Below are 18,727 nucleotides of genomic sequence, written 5' to 3'. Positions count from 1 at the left end.
AATCGATCTTACATAAATACTTATTGTCGTAATAAGCAAAAGGTGGCTGACAGCTCGTACGTCATTTACCCGCGAAACAAAATCTCAATACCATGCACAGAATGTGTGACCATGACTCAGCAAATAACCCCTGAATGTAATTTTTTAAAAACTCGAAAGTAAAATAATGTACAGAATGGAATCAGTACCTGTCACATGCTGATAATAGACCGGGAAATACGCAACGCATTCTTCCAAAATAGTTTGTGGCAGAGGTATCCCTTGTTGATCAATGGTTGAATACTATTGATTTTTTATTCATCTGTTTATGTATTGTTATTGTATGTATATATATTGTAGGGCCTGTGACGTCGGTGTGTTACGCGTTGATTTTATTGTTATTATGTGTATAGTAATTGTATGGCTTCTGACGCAGGATTTCGACGTGTTTTTTTCTTCTTTTTTTTCTTCTCTTTTTTTTTTACGAAAGCCGACACGCGTGGCGCTTTGCTGTCCCGTGCCACCAACTTTAAAGACAAAATGAACGTAATAAAAATCGAAGGATGGCGTTGTGTACAATAAAATTGTCCGTCAATCGATTAACATCGTCCGAATCGCACAGTTTCGCAAATTTTATGAACACACACTCCCGGAAAAATCCTAAAAATCTGAAAAACAACAGCATTTTCAATGTGATTGAAATTCGATATGGGCGGATGCTTTGTCACCGGCCGGTTCCAGGCGATATACACCGTTCACCGGAACCACTAAGTGAGCACAGCAACTATCTACACTATATGTTAACCAGAAAGGCATATTGTTTACAAGGTCAACGATTCATGAACCAAATGAGCTGTCAAAAGTCGATAAGACTGAGTAGCTTACCGTAATCTTACCTTAGAGTACCGTAATCCAAATCTCAAACGCACTTTTAGCCTTATCTCTAAGGTGTCCAGTCAAACGGGGCCACAGCGAGACAACACAGTCTAGCACATGTACATGCAAAATTTTAGGCCGCGGTGACAGGGATGGATTACTACTACTTTCCCTAACGTCAATGTTGCCACCCCCACGGGGTCTTATCAAATCACGGCGCATCCCCTTGTGCGAACACTTCGTGCCCTGTGCCACCCCATGCATTCCGCAAATCATATCTCTAAACAGACATGTGGAATGAGGTAATCTAATATGACGTAACAAAGTGGACTGTAACTTATGCTCAGTGTGGTCTAACCCCTGGTCTGACTGCATCGATAGTTATGATCTGACAAATAGAGATACAGCATAATAATAATAATAATAATAATAATAATAATAATAATAATAATAATAATAATAATAATAATAATAATAATAATAATAATAATAATAATAATAATAATAATAATGAGAAATCATTTATTTAAGATTTAAGTTGCTGCTAACTTAGTCCATCGGGTTTTAGCCATTTTTTTTTTTTTATTTCCGAAACACAATAAGACTTGTAACCGATATATCCCTGGTCCACATCACCTTGACGATTTTCTCGGTTTTGAACTTCAAAGTTATCATGTCAAAGCCGCTATGAATTTCGAGAGACTCATACGTCTGAATATGAATATTGAATATGATATAAATAGGCTTTGGAAATTTACAAATCAAGCAAATGTTTTTCAATAATATACTGCAATAATACACAAAACAACCAACATACGTCGCGTTTCCAACTTAAATGGCAATCTATTAAAAACTCTTCAAACAAAATCATATTTGCGCGTAGAAGTAAGCGCTTGGAACGAGGCCCAAGAGTTCTGCGTGACGTCGTGACGTCACAAATGGAAGAAATTCCAAATGACTTCGTTGTAAGTTTGCGCGTGTATGTGCGATCGTATCCAAGTCCTGCAATGCACGTTTTCTTGTAACTGCGTGCGATTATCCATGAGTCTTGGTGAGTATAGAATTTTAATGAAAAACAACGATATAGCAAACTAGCAAATGAAAGTATTATTTTGTATCGGTAGAGGAGAACTGTGATCAAACGGAAAACCGGGACACCGCAGTACGTTTCGAACACCGTGCTCCATTATAATACAAGTTTAGAAGTTGGTCACGTGTTGTAGTCAAAGTGTATAATGCCTCAGGCAACTTAGCGGTTTATAAATCATGTTCAAAATTGGCAAGCAATCACAATTTGTGTTTTCAATAGCCAAGTTTGTCATTTTCAGGACTGAGGAGTCGTATTTTTGATGCGATCTGCTAACGAGTCTACCGACGAAATAAATGGCGGCGGCGACTAAATTTCATTATCTCAGACAACTTTTCTACGAGTTGTACAATCTTAGTTCAGACTACAGTGGCGTATGTGCTAAGCTGGACGTTATCATTGCAGTAAACGAATCTAATAATGCAGTATCAGGCCATGAGCTGTGTTTGTTGCCATGGATGTTCTTATACTGGGCCATACTTTGCTGCACCAAATCGGGGCAAAATGTTGAGATGTAGAGGACATGTAAACAGTACATACATAGCTGGAAGACTCAAAACTAATGTACAGCCTGAGCTATAAGCCGATTTGACAGAGACATGTCAGCGTGTGCAAATAACAGTATTTAATGTAACGTTTATCAATATAATGTTAGTTTTAAATAGTTTCTGATTCAATACTAATAGACTAAGACCAGCCAATTTCCATGACTACGAATTTTCCTACGAACGCCCTCTAATCGCAATGATGGCAAACGACTTCTTCGAGGCCCGACCGCGGCGACAGTCCGACTCTCTCAACATGTAGCGATAGCGCTGTAATTATCATGACTTGGGTTCAAACTGAGTATTCGCGTTATTAGTCGTATTCAATGTTTATAACTCTGCGTAAATATTTGAACTTTGCCTTTGGTTTATCTTTCAGCGAAATAGAATTCCACGTTGTCTTGCGATAATTGTACAAAACTCGTCGATGACGTCACAAGTTTCACAGTGGTCGTGATAGAAACACATCAGTCATTTAACCGTTGCTTGAGAACGTCGTTGTTGTCGACGTCCTCTTTCAAAGATGCCTAGTTCTCGTATTCGGCCCACTGAAACGAAATTCAACGATTTAAACAGCTCTTTGCCGAAGCTTTACTGGGACGGTGGAATATCAACGAAGGAACGTAGTGGATCGCGCTCAGAAAATGTCAGATTCAAGCTGCCGGAGATCACGAACAGAAAACACGCCAGTAGGTACGTATAACCACCGTGTGGTCTCTGAAAGTCACTGTGGGTCACGGTTGGTAACTACATGAACCATCTCATCGACGTACCAGTCGAACTGAATCCAAAATTTAAATCGATTTCAAAGTTTCAGTTTGGGTTTGGCAAAAACGATCTTCCGCCAAATTGTGGGCGTCAAACTTTCGCTTTCTTACAAAATTGCTTTTGTTTATTTTGAATCAAATTGCAGTGTACACAAATCCCGATGAGGTCTTCATCATGTTTTAATCATATGCAAAGAATTAGATGGATTTATTTTGTATAAGAAAACACAGGGTGATGTTTTGGAAATTGTTGAGTACGAGCAAGTCGTTTCGAAATTTATCAGTTTGGTCACTGTGCTAAATCAGGCTATTCGTACACCTACAGGGAAACTTATTTCCACAAACGTGTTTCGGGGTGGGTGGGGTTAACAGTCTCACTGTATGAATATTTGCCTGAACTAGTTAATGATTTACGTATTCTAATAGGTTGTAACCACGCCAGTATGCAAATTAGTTTTATCGTTATCTCTGCATTCTATGATGCCCCACACTATAATAATAAGTGAAATCAATCTTTCGTGTGCTACACAACTTTTTTTCAACTCATTTCGCTAGCCTACAATTGATATGACATAATATCTGTGGCAACCTGCTAATATCATAGGAACCTGTGGTAAAAGCCTTAAATATAATTATAATAGCTGGTGCCCCCCCCAGCCCCAAGTCATTATTCTGGAGTACAATTAACTGTAAAATGAATAAATTCTGGGTATTTACATTTATGAGTAGGCTTCTGCCTTAATGCAAGAGAGTGGTCAATTTGTTTTTAGTCCAAATACTAATTTCTAGACAGAGACTGACACAATACTAATTTGACTTGTTAATATTGAAAACAGTATGACCATTGAGGTAATTACCTTCATGATATGATCGAATTAAAGTAGATAGATGGCAATCAAAAACATTGTCCTTCTAAGTCACGCCCTCTTGTGACCGAATGCTTCCGTGACGTCAACGGCGCAAGAGACGCCGCTCAAACCGTCGATACCGTTTTGTTCTGTTACCGCCCGCCAATAAAAAAAAAATACGCTATTTGTTTAGATATGTGTTATATTTGAATGACGAACGATTCCACAACCTAAAAGTGTTGACCGACATTTACTTTACCTAACCACGTAACGTCCATGTCACAAAAGCATTCCATTCACAGAGCGCGCGACTTACTGCAATAACATCCTATTTCGGACGGTCGATTTTTTTATCGGTCATATTTAGCTCCTCAAAGTCAGAATTCGAAACTACTTATTCTGCACTCGTCTCTTGTGTAGTAACAATGTGAGCAAATATTGTAAAATCTATTAATACTCGACCTAAACACGTCATTAACGCTGGCAGAGTACATACACGGCGTTCCACGGTAACTAGATTCATTGCACGCAAACAGTATTGTTTATTTCTGTGTGCAAATAAATTTTGAAATTAACCCTTCACCAATTTAAAAAAAAAAAATGAATTCTAAATAATTATTTGCACATTTTCTTCGAAAATGTTAACCAATCTTTGTTGCCAATAGAGAATTGCGTCTACTTGGTCCCAAAAGTATCAAAGAAACTATAAAAACAAAAACATAAAATATTGCATCAACAAATTTAAATTTGATGGAAATACCCAGAGAAATATCTGTGTTTATCGAACTAAGTATAATACTGGTTTCAGATTTCGCAACTCGCGCTGCTGTCACCGTGACGGTCGGCCATTTTGTTTGTAAAAAAATACTTTTTGTTTATAAGTTGAGAGTACAATTACTAAGTTTATTCTGATTTTGGCACAGAGGCAGTAAATACTTTCACGATGGTGCAAGTTGATTTTCGTCTTTTTTGCACAATTCTGTCTTAAATCAACCCTGTTCAATTACACCCAAACGCCGTGAAATTGTGTTCTAGCACACAAAGTTCATTAAATCACAGTTCAATTCATGATGGATGCCTAGTAGTTCGTTTGACGAAAATCGTCAATTTCTTCCGAGTCCCTTTTTCTCACATTTTTGCTCACATTATATCTCAAACTTACGCATTTCAACTTAACACCAGCCTTGGTTCAATTGTACGCTAGCACATCAACAACGGAAGAGGAAACGATCAAGATATATTATATGATGGCATATCAAAACCACGTATCACGACAACAGCCCGTGTCATGATGAAATGATTGCTTTGGAAGTTGGCGTATTATTGATTATTAATCGCTTTCTCTTCAAACCGCATGATAGGATGTGCTTGTTAATTTCTATGTGTACTTCTTGGTTGCGGAGTCCTCATCAACACACCACAATCGTCCTAGTTTTCGCTTTCCCAAGAAATTCGGTCCAAAATCACTGTGATTAGAGCCCTCGTCATGAGCGATATGATGGTGGCCGATGATCACGAGGATGCCCCGTGTATCCATCGGACTCCCATTCATTGACAAACCGGTATTCCACTTTTGATTTGCTTAGAAGCAAAGCTATTTGTTTGAGCAAATGAGTATGCTGACGCCCTCAAGTGTCTGCCTTGGTGACTTTAGTAACGGGGTGTTTGTATGATTTAGCTGTTGAAACATGTCTGATTATCTTAGAGAACATATCGGGGATTCGTGATGTGGTTTTCAAATCCGATTATAAAACGATTACCGCGATAGTCGAGTAAGTGGGGAAGGCGTTTGCATTTGTTTTTCATGTTTATACAAACGGTTTAGTTTATGGGTACTTGGTCGTATTGCCTGCACCCTGTGCATAGCCAGTTAATTTTACATCGAACTTAAATTTGTTTTCGATATATGTAGTACTTTTATTATACTTATTACTGTTTTGGGACATGTGGTCTTCTGGAATGACCCATACCTATACACCGTGGCGGAAACGCAGTATTGAACTTGCACGCTTCATTAGGAATCCATGTACGTTAGAGTTTTTTTCAGTAATTCGTCATATGAGAGATGCTAAATTGTTCGAGTTACGGAGATGAGTTACGAACATCGAGTTACGAAAACATCGAGTCATAAAAATGAACACGCCCACTTCTGTAAAACCACGTCCGTTTTTTTTTCAAAACCATGCTCAAATTGTAACTCGAACTTTAAATAACAGTTAACCGAACTTTGAATTACGGGCAACATATATTTGTTGTTTTGTTTAACGTTCAAATTTAGTAACTAGAATTTTCATTATCGGTTAACCGAACTTCGAATAACTGGAAATATACAACGTTAAACGAAACAAAAGTTATGTGTTGCCCGTAGCTCGAAGTTCAGGTAACTGTTAATTGAAGTTCGAGTTACTAAATGCGGACGTTCAACAAAAACAAAAAAGTAGGTTGCCCGTTAACTGTTAATTGAACATCGAGTTTACAATTTGAGTGTGGTTTCGCAAAATTGTGGACGTGGTTTCTGAAATATGGGCATGGTCATTTTTGTAACACGATTATTTCGTAACTCGTTCGTATCTTGAAGCGTGGAGACGTTATAAAATTGTTCAATTTCTTGAAGTAGCCCTGTATATATATATATATTGTTTTTATCTCTGTACCAATTTTCTCTGCAGTAGTGACTCTGACGAGAGTGTCGATTTGGTGCGTTACGTAAGAAGAAAAAAACGTGAACATAGAAAAGAGAAATCCAAACGAAAGGGGCTTGAAATCTCTTTCCGAAACATCCGTAAGTTTGCAGGGCCTCCAGAGTCACAGCCCTTGACCCTCTGCTTCACCATTCCGGGAATTGAAATTAAACACTGTGACGTCATCAACGCTCTTCGCAACGCCAGCCTTGTCGATATATCCGATATCGACACAATCCAGTTTATAGAGATGAACGTTGTGATCGGTACGGCTGGGTGTGACAACAGGTGAGTACTTGTCGTTATGGCGCCATACATGTTGAAAGAACAAGTTTATGCCCTGACGCACCGATAATATTCCAGTTATAGCATTCGGGGACGACTCGGACGACGTCTGGAAAGCTAACATTCAATTATTTGGGGTTAAAACGTCTGTTTATTTTTGGTGAGAAAAATAAAACAAAACAAACAAAACTGAAACAAAAAATGTAGTAGCTCGTCCACGACTAGTCGTCTAAAACGAAAGTTGTGAACGAAATGGCCAGAAGAGGCGTTTGCAACAGTTTATGAGATCTGCGGAATAAGCACATATAATGTATATGTCTTTACAACAAATATATATGTTTAACTCTAGGTGGCTGATAACTGTGAAAGACGAAACTGCACTCTGGTACCTACATAAAAGAAGCCTGATCATCGGAGATGGTTATTTCTTTCTCCGTCTATACGATGACGTTTTAAACGAAGACTATAAAGAATTTCTGCGCAGGCGCGCGGTACTGGAGAGCGAAGAGCAGAAGGCAGCGAACAGAATACTTGGCAAAATGCCATCCAATACATAACGATAGTTTACGACCGAGTGCTGATAACATTGGTACTAATATTAGTGTTGTCATGAAAATAATATAGACATGAAGTGATTGCACTTGTCGAATTTATTTTCAAAAAATCTCAAACATGTTTCCTTCTTTCGTTAGCTGATAATTTATACACGGCTCCGTAGCAATAAATATTTATTGAATTGATGGCGGTAGAGTAGTGGCTTCGTTTTTCTGTTCAATGGCGCTTTAGTGAGCCATTCAGTATTACACGTATCCTTGGGGCGGGGGGGGGGGGGCATCTGGGCATTTTTACCGTCTGGCAACCATCACGGTGAAAACAAAGGCCAAAAACTCTCAGAAAACAGAACATATATAAATTTGGTTGTTCAGGATTACTTCAAAGTTGAGTTTGTGCTGTTTTTTCGAATTTAGCTAATTTCGCCGGCTTTTCACTTGGCGTTCCACAGCAGCGCGCACAGAGCCCGTAGAAATACGTGATACGCTGGTGCGCGTCTTAGCAACGTGGAACGTCTCTGTCGTAGTCCCTGAGGATACTCGGCTTACCAGTAGTTCAATCAGCGGCAGCCTGATACAGCCAAGGACAAAATAGAGCCTGGATACCCTTGTTCCAATACTAGTTATCAACTTTGTCTTGTATTTAACACCGAGATTAATCTCGTGTCGATGCTGCTTTCTAACGTCACAACAAACGGGTTACGCGCACGCGCGTGCGCGTGCGCAGTAACCTGTTGGCAAGAACCGGTCGTTCGCACCCAAACACGCGTACGCGTGTATGGCAAGCGTTTCTACACCAAATACATACAATAAACAGTCATACTATTCTGTCCTCGGTTGTACTATGCTGTACTACGTGCTATTACAGCTATAACGGTTCATAAAACCCTAAATCTGTATTGTCGTTTATATATATACTAGTAGATTATTGGAGTTCTTAAGGTAGAAGCCTACTCATAAATTAAAAAACCCAGAATTTATTCATCTTGCAACATACTGTACTCCAAGTCAATATAGGGATATTGACTTAAAAAAAATTGGGAGTCACCAGCCTTATTTTCGAGATATTGATGGTTTTATTTTAGTGGAAAGTCGCCATTTTGGCACAATCATAATGCTTTTACCACAGGTTCCTATGGCAGAGATATTATGCAATATCTCAAAATCTAGCCTGGTGACATAGGCTGAAAAAATCATGTATTGTTAATGAAGGGGTACTTTTTGTTGTTCTAAATTATTTTAAAAATCTGGGTTTTAAAAAGTGTCAAAAAATGCAATTTTTCTTTAACATTGTGTTCTATGGAATTGTTCTAAAAATCGCGATTTTCAAGAAATATTAGGACGCGTTTCTCAAAAAGCTTAACTGTAACACACAAAATAATGCTATTTCATTGTACCATGGGAAACTAGCTTTATGATTGTACATAATAAACTAATGAACATTGTCATGCGATTTATGACCAATTTTGTCAGAAATTATGACTAGGCAGATTCAACCCAATGAAACAAGGGTAACAATATTCTATTTCAAAATTGCCATATAATTATTTACTGTTACACATTTAATCAACATTTCTGTTTTTTTCCCTGTATGAAATATGTCTGTACTACCAAAATACTAGTAGATGCACAAATTAACAATTTTGCAACAATTTTCAAATAATCACCAGAATGTCCTAATAATTTGTGACACCCTTAAGTATTCACATTGCAGCTACGTATGTTACCATAGAAACCAATGCCAGATGGCTCAAAAATTACCATTTTCATGAATGTTTCTGTGTTTCGTGAGAAAAGTAGTTTGGGTGAGCATAATATAATTTGTATCTCGGTATTGGTATACAACAGCATAGAATAAATTCTTATTGTAAACGTCCGGGAAATCGATCATCCTTTTTAATAGTTCCCAAACACCTTAACATATGACATATAAGATGTGTTTTATAACAAATTTAAGATGTTCGGATCAGACGCTATTTGTCAGTAATTGAAAATAGCCGAGCATTTCCGTAGATTAGAATCTTATCATGAGAGGGCGTCACAAAATGGCGTCGATTTCAAAATGAATACGAGTTGGGTGGCTTACAATACACAACAACGCTACTGTAATCCGGATGGCCTTCGTTTTGCTACCGTGAATTTGACAAAATTCACTGATATTTCCAGGATTTTGTGCAGCTTGAAAAGTTGTAGACTCCAGTATTAACAAGGAGTATCGAAAACGCAGAATTTATAGTTCCAATGTTACAAATTTGAAAACTGTCCTGCACAGTGATTACGTGGAGAATATAGCACTACTAATAATATCAATCAACAATCAGCAAATGGTTCTACTATAAATAGCAGACATCAAGTTGATGAACACACCGAAGACATTTGCTCCCATAATTCAGTGCAGTACGATGTATAAAGCTACGTTTTGTACAGAGTTCACCATTATCTAAGAAATCTGAAATAGTTCTAATTGTGTTCGCTGTGTCCAATCATACTTGGAACATCATATTTAAATATTACAGATTCTTTAGTTTTGATTTTCGCCACAATTTGCAACTGATTTCACTTTGCTCTTATTCCATTGAATAAAATAATATACGTTTACTCATTCAATAATAATGATAAGCTAGATATGGCAGTGTTCGGGTAAATTGCTAGCTATACTAGAACGGTCGAAACTGAAGCGATATCCCGTTAATCTCATGTACTGAAGCCACAAGAAAAAGACAAAAACAGGAATGAACACCCTTAGTAATTGAGCGTACTCGAACTAGATGCATACGACGTTCATATATATATATATATGATTGTAATTACCTTGACTTGAAAGTGATTTTCATTGCAACAGAGTCTTGGCGAACACGGAATGCCGTGAAAATAATTTAACTTTAAACAAAATCAGGAATCAGTGAACCTATTTCACCCCATGAAAATGAAGTATTATATTGTTTCAGTATAGATGGCGCCATCACTAAGACGGGACCCATGGGGATGGTCCGATACAATACGCAGTGGAGATGTTGCTTCCGAGTTCACCCGCGTTTTATTCACTTATTTTTTTTTTCATAATGGTCCATCCCTTAAACATAATATTTGTCTGATGAAATTGAAACTGACTGTCGATCTATACACCAGGCTGTATCTCACGCAACAAGGAGATGAAAGAACGCGATGAGAGGCTAAGTGTTAAGAAATTTGACCTGAACTGATACAATGAGGTCATTGCTATGGCAACCACGGTTCCATTTATATCCGCACGACAACGTTCGTTCACGCACCATGTAGACCTGAAAGTTGAAAACCACTCATCGGTGCCAAGGAAACGTTCTCCGTAGTTACCGAGTATGTACTCGATAGTTGTAGAACCAGAGTGGATGACGGCGTCCGTGCTGTTTTAGCTCCCGGGGAACGAGACTCAGCGTTGCCAATTTTGCCGCCTATTTTGATAGTTCAACTACAGTCTCGCCGATATATATGGCCACAGCAGGTACGTATTGCTCGTACATTGAATAATGACTGGGTTATGTATTACAGCATCTGTGAATTGTTATCTCTGTGCGCGTTGAGTGAAAGTGTTTATCACATAATATATTTACTTGTATTCAAACTTGGCTTAATCTAGGTTCGAAAACACTACAAATACAATTCTTTGCTCAAACAACTGTAAATGCCGTGAACTAATATTTCTAAAATGTCTCTTGATATACGTGTCATATATATATATATATATATATATATATAGTTATTATAGGTGTTATTATAGGCACACCGCAGAATATTATCTTTTGGACGGTTTCTCCCATCCCAGTGACCCTGTCCCTGGGTATTGATAAGCGACGGTTCCGATAACGCGTCAATCAGTTAGGGCGAAAAAATAGATTCTTTACCCTCTGTGCTTTAAATTTTATTTTGTTAGCGTTATTTTTTTTATTTACACGCATATGAATCAATGCTACGAAAAAAAAAGACGTACACATATCGAGTTCACTTTATACTACATAACTGGACTATGTGGCGTTAATATTTTATCAGTGAAAACAAATTGGCGTGTTATTGATGTCGGGAACCTGCATTGTGTTAGCACTCCGACATTGCAGACTACGTACGTACCTGGTTGGGAGTGCAGTGCAATTATACCGAGGCCAGTGCGATAATTAAATACACGTGCTACATGTAATGACAGAGCATGGCACATTTATTACTATAAGTAATTGGTTGCAATGACATGTGTGGACATATTGAATTGACAGCAATTAAATGGTCTGCGCTCCCCCCGCCCCGTTTCTATAAATCGCGCCCTCTATAGTCGAAACACTTCTGTGACCATCTTGAATTTTCATGGTGAATGTTCCGGCGAAGGAATGTCCGAACGGAACAACACCGTGCAGGCGGACGATGTTCTGTCACATACCACCAGTATATGAGCGGAGAGTACAACGTTCATAGCGACCGTATTGTTTTGATCTGTGGCTTAGTCTTTTTTTTGAGATTTGCTGTATTGTAATTGTCGATCGACAATATATCTAAAGTTGTCTCTTTCAATTGCTTACACCTGTCTACGTAGTTTTGACTTCGCGGACTAATTTGGACCCTATAGTTGAAGACGTTTAATCCAAAATAGAAGCCGACAAATTATCACATCTTTGTCACATAATTATGGATTAGGACGTGTGTCATCAACTTTTTGTCATTTTCTTCCCAGCACAAAATATTTGTTTGGAGAACAAATATGGAAACACAGGACAAACAATCATAATTCCCATGATACTTTTTAAGCATTTCACTCAAAATAAATGGTATTCACAAGAATTTCCTAATTTTTGACTTGAAAGTACTCACCTTCTACAAAATATGTTTTTTTTTTTCACCATATGTAATTAAACCATTTTTTTGAGATATGAGACATTTTCACCACATAGAAACCATATTATATCATTTTGCTTCAAATCTAACATACCCTATAATAATCATGAGTGTGCATCTTCGCCAGCCAAGGAACGTTTGTTTCGGGTCACCCCTCCAAACTAACCATTCGCAGATTGAACCACTACTTGGTGTAGGCGCCCTTAACGTCAAAGAGCAGAGATGCGACAAAAATAAGCAGCCAATCAGCTATCTTGTATCGCCACACTGAAGGCTTTTCACATCAGTGGCGATCTGCTGCTCACAACTAAAGTGTACGAGGCCAACAGAATTACCGCTGAAGACCACAGACAGGCCTGGAAGAATAGGGCCAACTACCCTGTAGCAGCTGCTACGATTCCCTGTCCGCACTGACAAACAGTTCAACTCTTAAATGATCAGTCGAGTAGAGTTTCTGATATTGTTCTTTCCAGCAGACGCGCCCAATCAAACTTAGCAATTTGTTTAACATAAAATTACCAAGGATGATCCCGCACGGGTTGGTCGGAGTCGGCAATAAGTCGGCACCAATAAACCGTGCGATTCGAAAGATGCTGAATGTGTTACCATGTACATTTCTTTCTTTTTACTGCCCTTTGAAGCTTGGAGATGTGTGATTGATTCGAAACATTATTTTTTGCTCGAACAACACACAATTTCTTATTCAAAGCTGCTATTTGTATGCAATTAGCAATTATCATAGTCCATGACGTGATCTTGACCGTGACAAAGGTCACCTTGTTTCTGGACACGAATTAAAACAATGGTCACACTGGCAAACGCAGATCCTGCGATTCACCATTGGCTTGAGAATTTGTCGTATATATCACGGATCCGCAGCTAAATAACATTTTTCCTTTCCGTGGCAAAAATAAATGATATCGTACCTACGCCAGCTTTTATCATTATTTAAGCAATAACCCCCGCCGAAGGCGGGTATACCACGATATATTGCACAATTCACGACATATATGCACGAGCCGCAGGCGAGTGCATATATGGAGTGAATTGTGCAATATCAAGTGGTATACCCAACTTCGGCGGGGGTTATTGCTATTATATTATACCAGTATATTGACAATTCGATAAATCTTGTAAAAAAAGAGTTTACTTTCATCTACTAAAAGATCATGATTATGGCCATTGAACATGAATATTTATAAGAATAGTATGTAGTTGTACGCTGAATGCATACAAAAATTACATGCGCAACACAGTTCAAATTGAATACAAACTAATTTTTATTCCACATGAAAAAAAAACATATCCACGTTGAATAGAGCAGCGTAAACACACATACTAGCATAGCAAAGGATGACCTTTCTGACCTTTTACTGACGCACAACGCGATTTGAAATACAGGGTCGTGTACAGTTTGGATCATTTAAACAACGGATTTTCCACGTTTTCATTCCGGTTTTTGTACAATTTGGACTGTAATTTTCCCATTGAAAGTACAGTTGTGAAATAAACCGGTTTTGTGACTCATCATACTACTTGTAACTGTGGATATTTGACGTTCAGCGGTACTTAGTTCGACCGAAATTTGAGACGCGGCAGGACGCGGTGTATCATGTACGGCGACCGGCACAGCGACCTCAGTTCCAACATCTGACCTGGATACCTTTGGTATAACCAAAATTTTGTGACAGTATGACTTACAAGTTTTGTCGTTGTTCTGGGGTAAGTTTGATGGTGTAAGATCGGATTTTCGCATCGTTTTTGTGACACGTACATGATATGCCTTGTCTCAACCCCGGCCGAAAGACTTTGCACGCCGTCGCTCTAATACAGTGGTTGGTGTACACTCGGCACAAATCTGTAGCTTTCGAAATTAGCTTCATCATCTCCTATAATTTATTTACCCATAGTGGAGAATTACAATACCATATATCGTCGTCGAATCCTGCGTTGTCCCGTGTTTTTTTTTTAAACAGATGGCAATTACTGTAGAATACTTTATTTTCGCTATTTTCGCTGAAGGGATGATTCAGTGAAAATAAAATCCAGCGAATATACTTTTTTTCCTATATTTCACATTAAACTTATCAAAAATCAGTGAAAATAAATTCCATACAAAACGCCCTAAAAGCCTTTTCAGCAAAAATTAATTCCAGCAAAAATAAAGTATTCCACAGTACCCGGGTGCACTGCAATTTTGTCAGCTGCCGCTACCGGACACTGGTTGTTATTGGTGGCATACATTTTTGCCTGTGACTCATAGTTTTTTGCATTTTTATGTCATTAAATCCTTCAAGTTTTCTTTGTTGGAAGTTCGCAATCCATCCCAAAGTAACAACACTGAGAACACAGCGTTCTGGCGTCCGTGTAGGCACCTCACGGTGTTGAGGGACGGTGGTTAGTAGGTTTGTGTGGCGAACGACAATCACCCAACGACCGACGCTCACAACTTGGACCCCACCATTAACAAAAAGCAATATTATAGTTATATAACTTTTCAGATGTTTTTAATTCAGTATTTTTTTCAATATTCTACCAAAATTCAACGACTATATTTCCTTAAAAATCAAATAATACCGGTTTTATGTATTTCCGTATTAAATCTGTAGTCAATTCATGTTCCAGGGCCACTTGGTTTAGCCGTGCATTATCAGCCAATATACCATGGATTGCATATGGAAATTTTGTGTTTGGACCAATCAAATCAATGGATTAACACCATCAATATACTGGTATAATATAATTCCTAATATATCATTGTTACTTGGATGTCCATTTTTTGTTTTTTGCTGCCAGGGGTTTATGAACACCCTATTTATGTGGTCGTTTCTTGTCTGTCGATGGTTTCATCGTACAGCGTTGAAAATAACGCTTTGTACTTTTGCATTATTACATTAAATTTACAATTATAATCACGTCTGAAATATTCAGCGCAAAGTTTAATTATTAACACTTAGGCTGCTTGAAATGGCTTCTCGGACAATATAGATTGGTTTGCGCCCTCTATCGATGAACAATAATTTCTTACCAACTTGAACAGGGATAATTTAATTCGAAGATAGATTGTCTACCACTTGCCAGATAACGGATAACCAAATACTGTTCCCATTACTGCCATCATTGTTTTCTTTTGTCTATTATTGGAGACGTAACATGCGGGAGGAGGGAGAAGAGGGTGTGGTCCGACTTACTCGGTGAATAGTGCCCTTGATTTGCTGTCATTCAGCATAGGTAGAAGCCCGCTTCAACGTTGTCGGCTGTCAAGCTGATGCTCATTAATTAATCATGTTAAATTAAATTAAATTAAATTAAATTAAATTAAATTAAATTAAATTAAATTAAATTAAATTAAATTAATGTTTGAGTTGTTTATCACATATGAATAATTTTTCAGCTAGTTCTAGTTCATCGAAGAATGGACCGGGCATATCCCATGCACACTATAGTAATTCGATGACGCCATAAGTCACCCAACTCTCCAGAAACGCTCAAAATTCTCGGCTATATGTAAGATTTAAGTTGACCCTGATTTATTATAAACGCCGTGACAGTTGTATCTGGTTTAACAGGCAATATCAGATTTTAAACCTGTCACGTGGTCTTATTAATGATCACGTGATCTGATTTTCGAAACTGACTAAATAAATATAACCCTAGGTAGATCTGCAAAAGAAATGAGTAGGTGTGTATCGGTTCTCGGGACTAAAGGCAACACATCTAATCCACTTTAGAAAGCGATAATCGTGATATGCTGCGGTAAAGCGATCTGTTTTCGTTCAAATGGGATTGCATACTGAGCTATGTCTTCAAAGCGGCGGAGTCGTCACCTGCGCATGCGCCAAATGGCCATGGCGTGTCATTGTTTACAAATAAGCGCCTACCTCCGAGCCTTTGGGTTTTTAGTGTGTGTTGTTATCGTTGCTTGAGACTACATTCCCGCGCGACCCTCCCGCTTTAAAATATTAGCATTTAAAATTGAAAGACTCGACGGCTTAGAATCGCGAGTCAGGGCGGTGGTCGTCGCGCTCCGTCCTGTTCGATACAGTTCCCATATCTACATATACAACGCGTATAAATTCGAACACGCGCTGCTCAACGACCCCCGCCCTTTAATAAAATGATATCACATGTATATAGTCTCAGAATATATCGTATATGTTCACACTTTATCACGCTTTAGAACCATTTTTTTTTTAAATTTTGGAAAAAAACACTCGAAGTTGATAAAATCCACTTATTGGTACTGGAAGAGATTAGACGAGACTGCATCTCTCAAGAATATTGGGGATTTTAAATAACATGACACTTGGAAACAACATCTGTTTAGTATCGATACATTAGTACCATCTTCTAGTATCGAACAACATTTCATTTAGTCTGGAGGTTCTACATGGAAGAGCCCTTTAAAACACAATAAACTCACTCCGGGCTGACTGAGGAATATCTAACTTTAATAGTAGTGTCATCATTAATATCGATGGACATGGACAATGTTTTATGAATTTTGATTTTTTAGATGTACATGTAATTTGCATCGGTAATTTGGCAGGGTGTCTTTGATTTCATTCAAAACTGAGTGCAGTTCATTCGTTGAGCTTCTCTACGAAACTCATCTGCCGAATAACCCCAGGAAAAATTGCTAGATTACTTGTGAATAATATGGCTACATACAACCATCATAGCCACGGTTTTACTTCAAATCTCAGGAGTTCGACAAACTTTCCTTGATGCGTGTATGAGCAGTACTATAGTGGCATGTCATGTATCTTGCAATTTATGATTATATAATAGGCAAAAGTGAAATTTGGATAAAATCAAATCCTTGCTACTTGACCCTCCTAGCTGTGCACACTTGATTGACGGTCGTATTATTATATGAAGTAAGATAAGTAAGGCCACACTGATTTAATTTTATGGATGACATCCTCTGAAGACCCCAACACTAATGCGAGAGGGCGAAATAAAAAATTCGGCAAAAAAAAAAAAAAATGCTGCTAAAACCACAGGATTACGGAGCTATTATTACGAATTTAACCACAGTGTATAAAAAACAACAACAAGTCTTTATTTGTAGGAGGCACATATTGATGTACACATCTCGTACTGTATTACTGTCACAGGTATCATCACCTTTGATTTTGAAAAGGCAAGAGGATAAGGCAGATGTTGGCTTTGCCAAAGGCATACACATCAACTCAATAATAAATAAAAACTTACTGTGTTGTATTGAAAAAAAAAAAAATAATTAACAATGAACAATAAGTTTGTCAACAGCAACCTGGAAATTAACTTCTTTGACATTCAAACTACAGCTTTTAAAGTAACACTTCAGATAGGCTAAGTGTAGACACAAATGCTCTAGAACTACTTCAACTATGTAACACATTATAAATAAGAGGCTCGATATTGAAACAAAACAAAACACCAACGTCACCCCGTAAGGGGACTTCGGCCAAGGAGCTTCTGCTGCTTTCGTTGCAGTTTTGTCGACTTCAATGAGGACAAAGCAACCGAACTGATTTGTCACCTGACCGTCTTTTAGGCTACCATACACCTCCACTCCTCTCCCATTTCTCTCATCATTGCAGAAGGAACGCGGGACAGCCACTCTGGATAATATATTCTCAAAGTTGTCTGGGCGAAACTCGCTTGCCGCTACCGACCTCTCGTATGGCTGTGTAAACGTCTTCCTGGCCAACGTCAATTGCGTACCAGTCTACAACAATCCCTCCGTTTCCCCTCTGAACTTTTATGCTCACGTATTTCGGTGGTGTGGTCGCCATGTTGGATCATTTATGGCAAAATTTGCATGTTTTGAGGCAATCTCTTTCCCATAGGTCTTTGCGCTTTACGTAACGCGCATCTAACTGTGCGGAGTTTGGTTTTGAGGTAGTTCAAAACGAGTTTTACGACAAGTCGGCGCATTGCGACAATATGAGTCGGTAAGTTCCGGAAAGAAAACCGATCTGTGGAGACTCGTCGTCGGAGATTTTTTTTTTTTTTTTTGAGAACAGGCGAAAACTAATGCGCGCGCGAATGTCATCCATAAAATTAAATCGGTGTAGCCTAAACGGAAGTTAAAAATCAGTTGTCTGTCGCACCAGTAAGCGACAGAACCGTAGCTACACCCATCCATACACATCATAGCTGCATTTAGCTTGATCGTGACATAGTGGATTTTTTAGAAGCATGAAGTGATTTTAGTGTAATGTAATGATGTAATGTTTTGTTAATAAAATTGCTTATCATTA

The 18,727-nt window shown here is 38.3% G+C and overlaps 1 protein-coding gene across 1 annotated transcript; it reads left to right on the top strand.

The window, feature by feature from the left end:
* Positions 1-3,008: 3,008 nt before the first annotated feature.
* Positions 3,009-7,809, top strand: LOC102803804 (uncharacterized). Its single transcript, XM_078009004.2, has 3 exons — positions 3,009-3,180; positions 6,772-7,071; positions 7,418-7,809. Exons 1-3 carry the CDS (start codon positions 3,011-3,013, stop codon positions 7,623-7,625), a joined length of 678 nt encoding a protein of 225 aa, XP_077865130.2. The 5' UTR covers positions 3,009-3,010; the 3' UTR covers positions 7,626-7,809.
* Positions 7,810-18,727: the final 10,918 nt, after the last annotated feature.

This window comes from Saccoglossus kowalevskii, chromosome 12 (assembly GCF_978046115.1).
Source record: "Saccoglossus kowalevskii chromosome 12, keSacKowa6.1, whole genome shotgun sequence".
NCBI lineage: Eukaryota > Metazoa > Hemichordata > Enteropneusta > Harrimaniidae > Saccoglossus > Saccoglossus kowalevskii.
Note: the sequence above shows the minus strand (reverse complement) of the source record. Positions and strands in the feature narration are given on the sequence as shown.

What these genes read in the sequence shown, in the direction of transcription:
- LOC102803804 (XM_078009004.2), top strand. Translation starts at nt 3,011, where the DNA reads ATGCCTAGTTCTCGTATTCGGCCCACTGAAACGAAATTCAACGATTTA. An exon ending in AACAGAAAACACGCCAGTAG is followed by an intron (nt 3,181 to 6,771) that starts GTACGTATAACC and finishes TTTTCTCTGCAG; the next exon opens with TAGTGACTCTGACGAGAGTG. An exon ending in ACGGCTGGGTGTGACAACAG is followed by an intron (nt 7,072 to 7,417) that starts GTGAGTACTTGT and finishes GTTTAACTCTAG; the next exon opens with GTGGCTGATAACTGTGAAAG.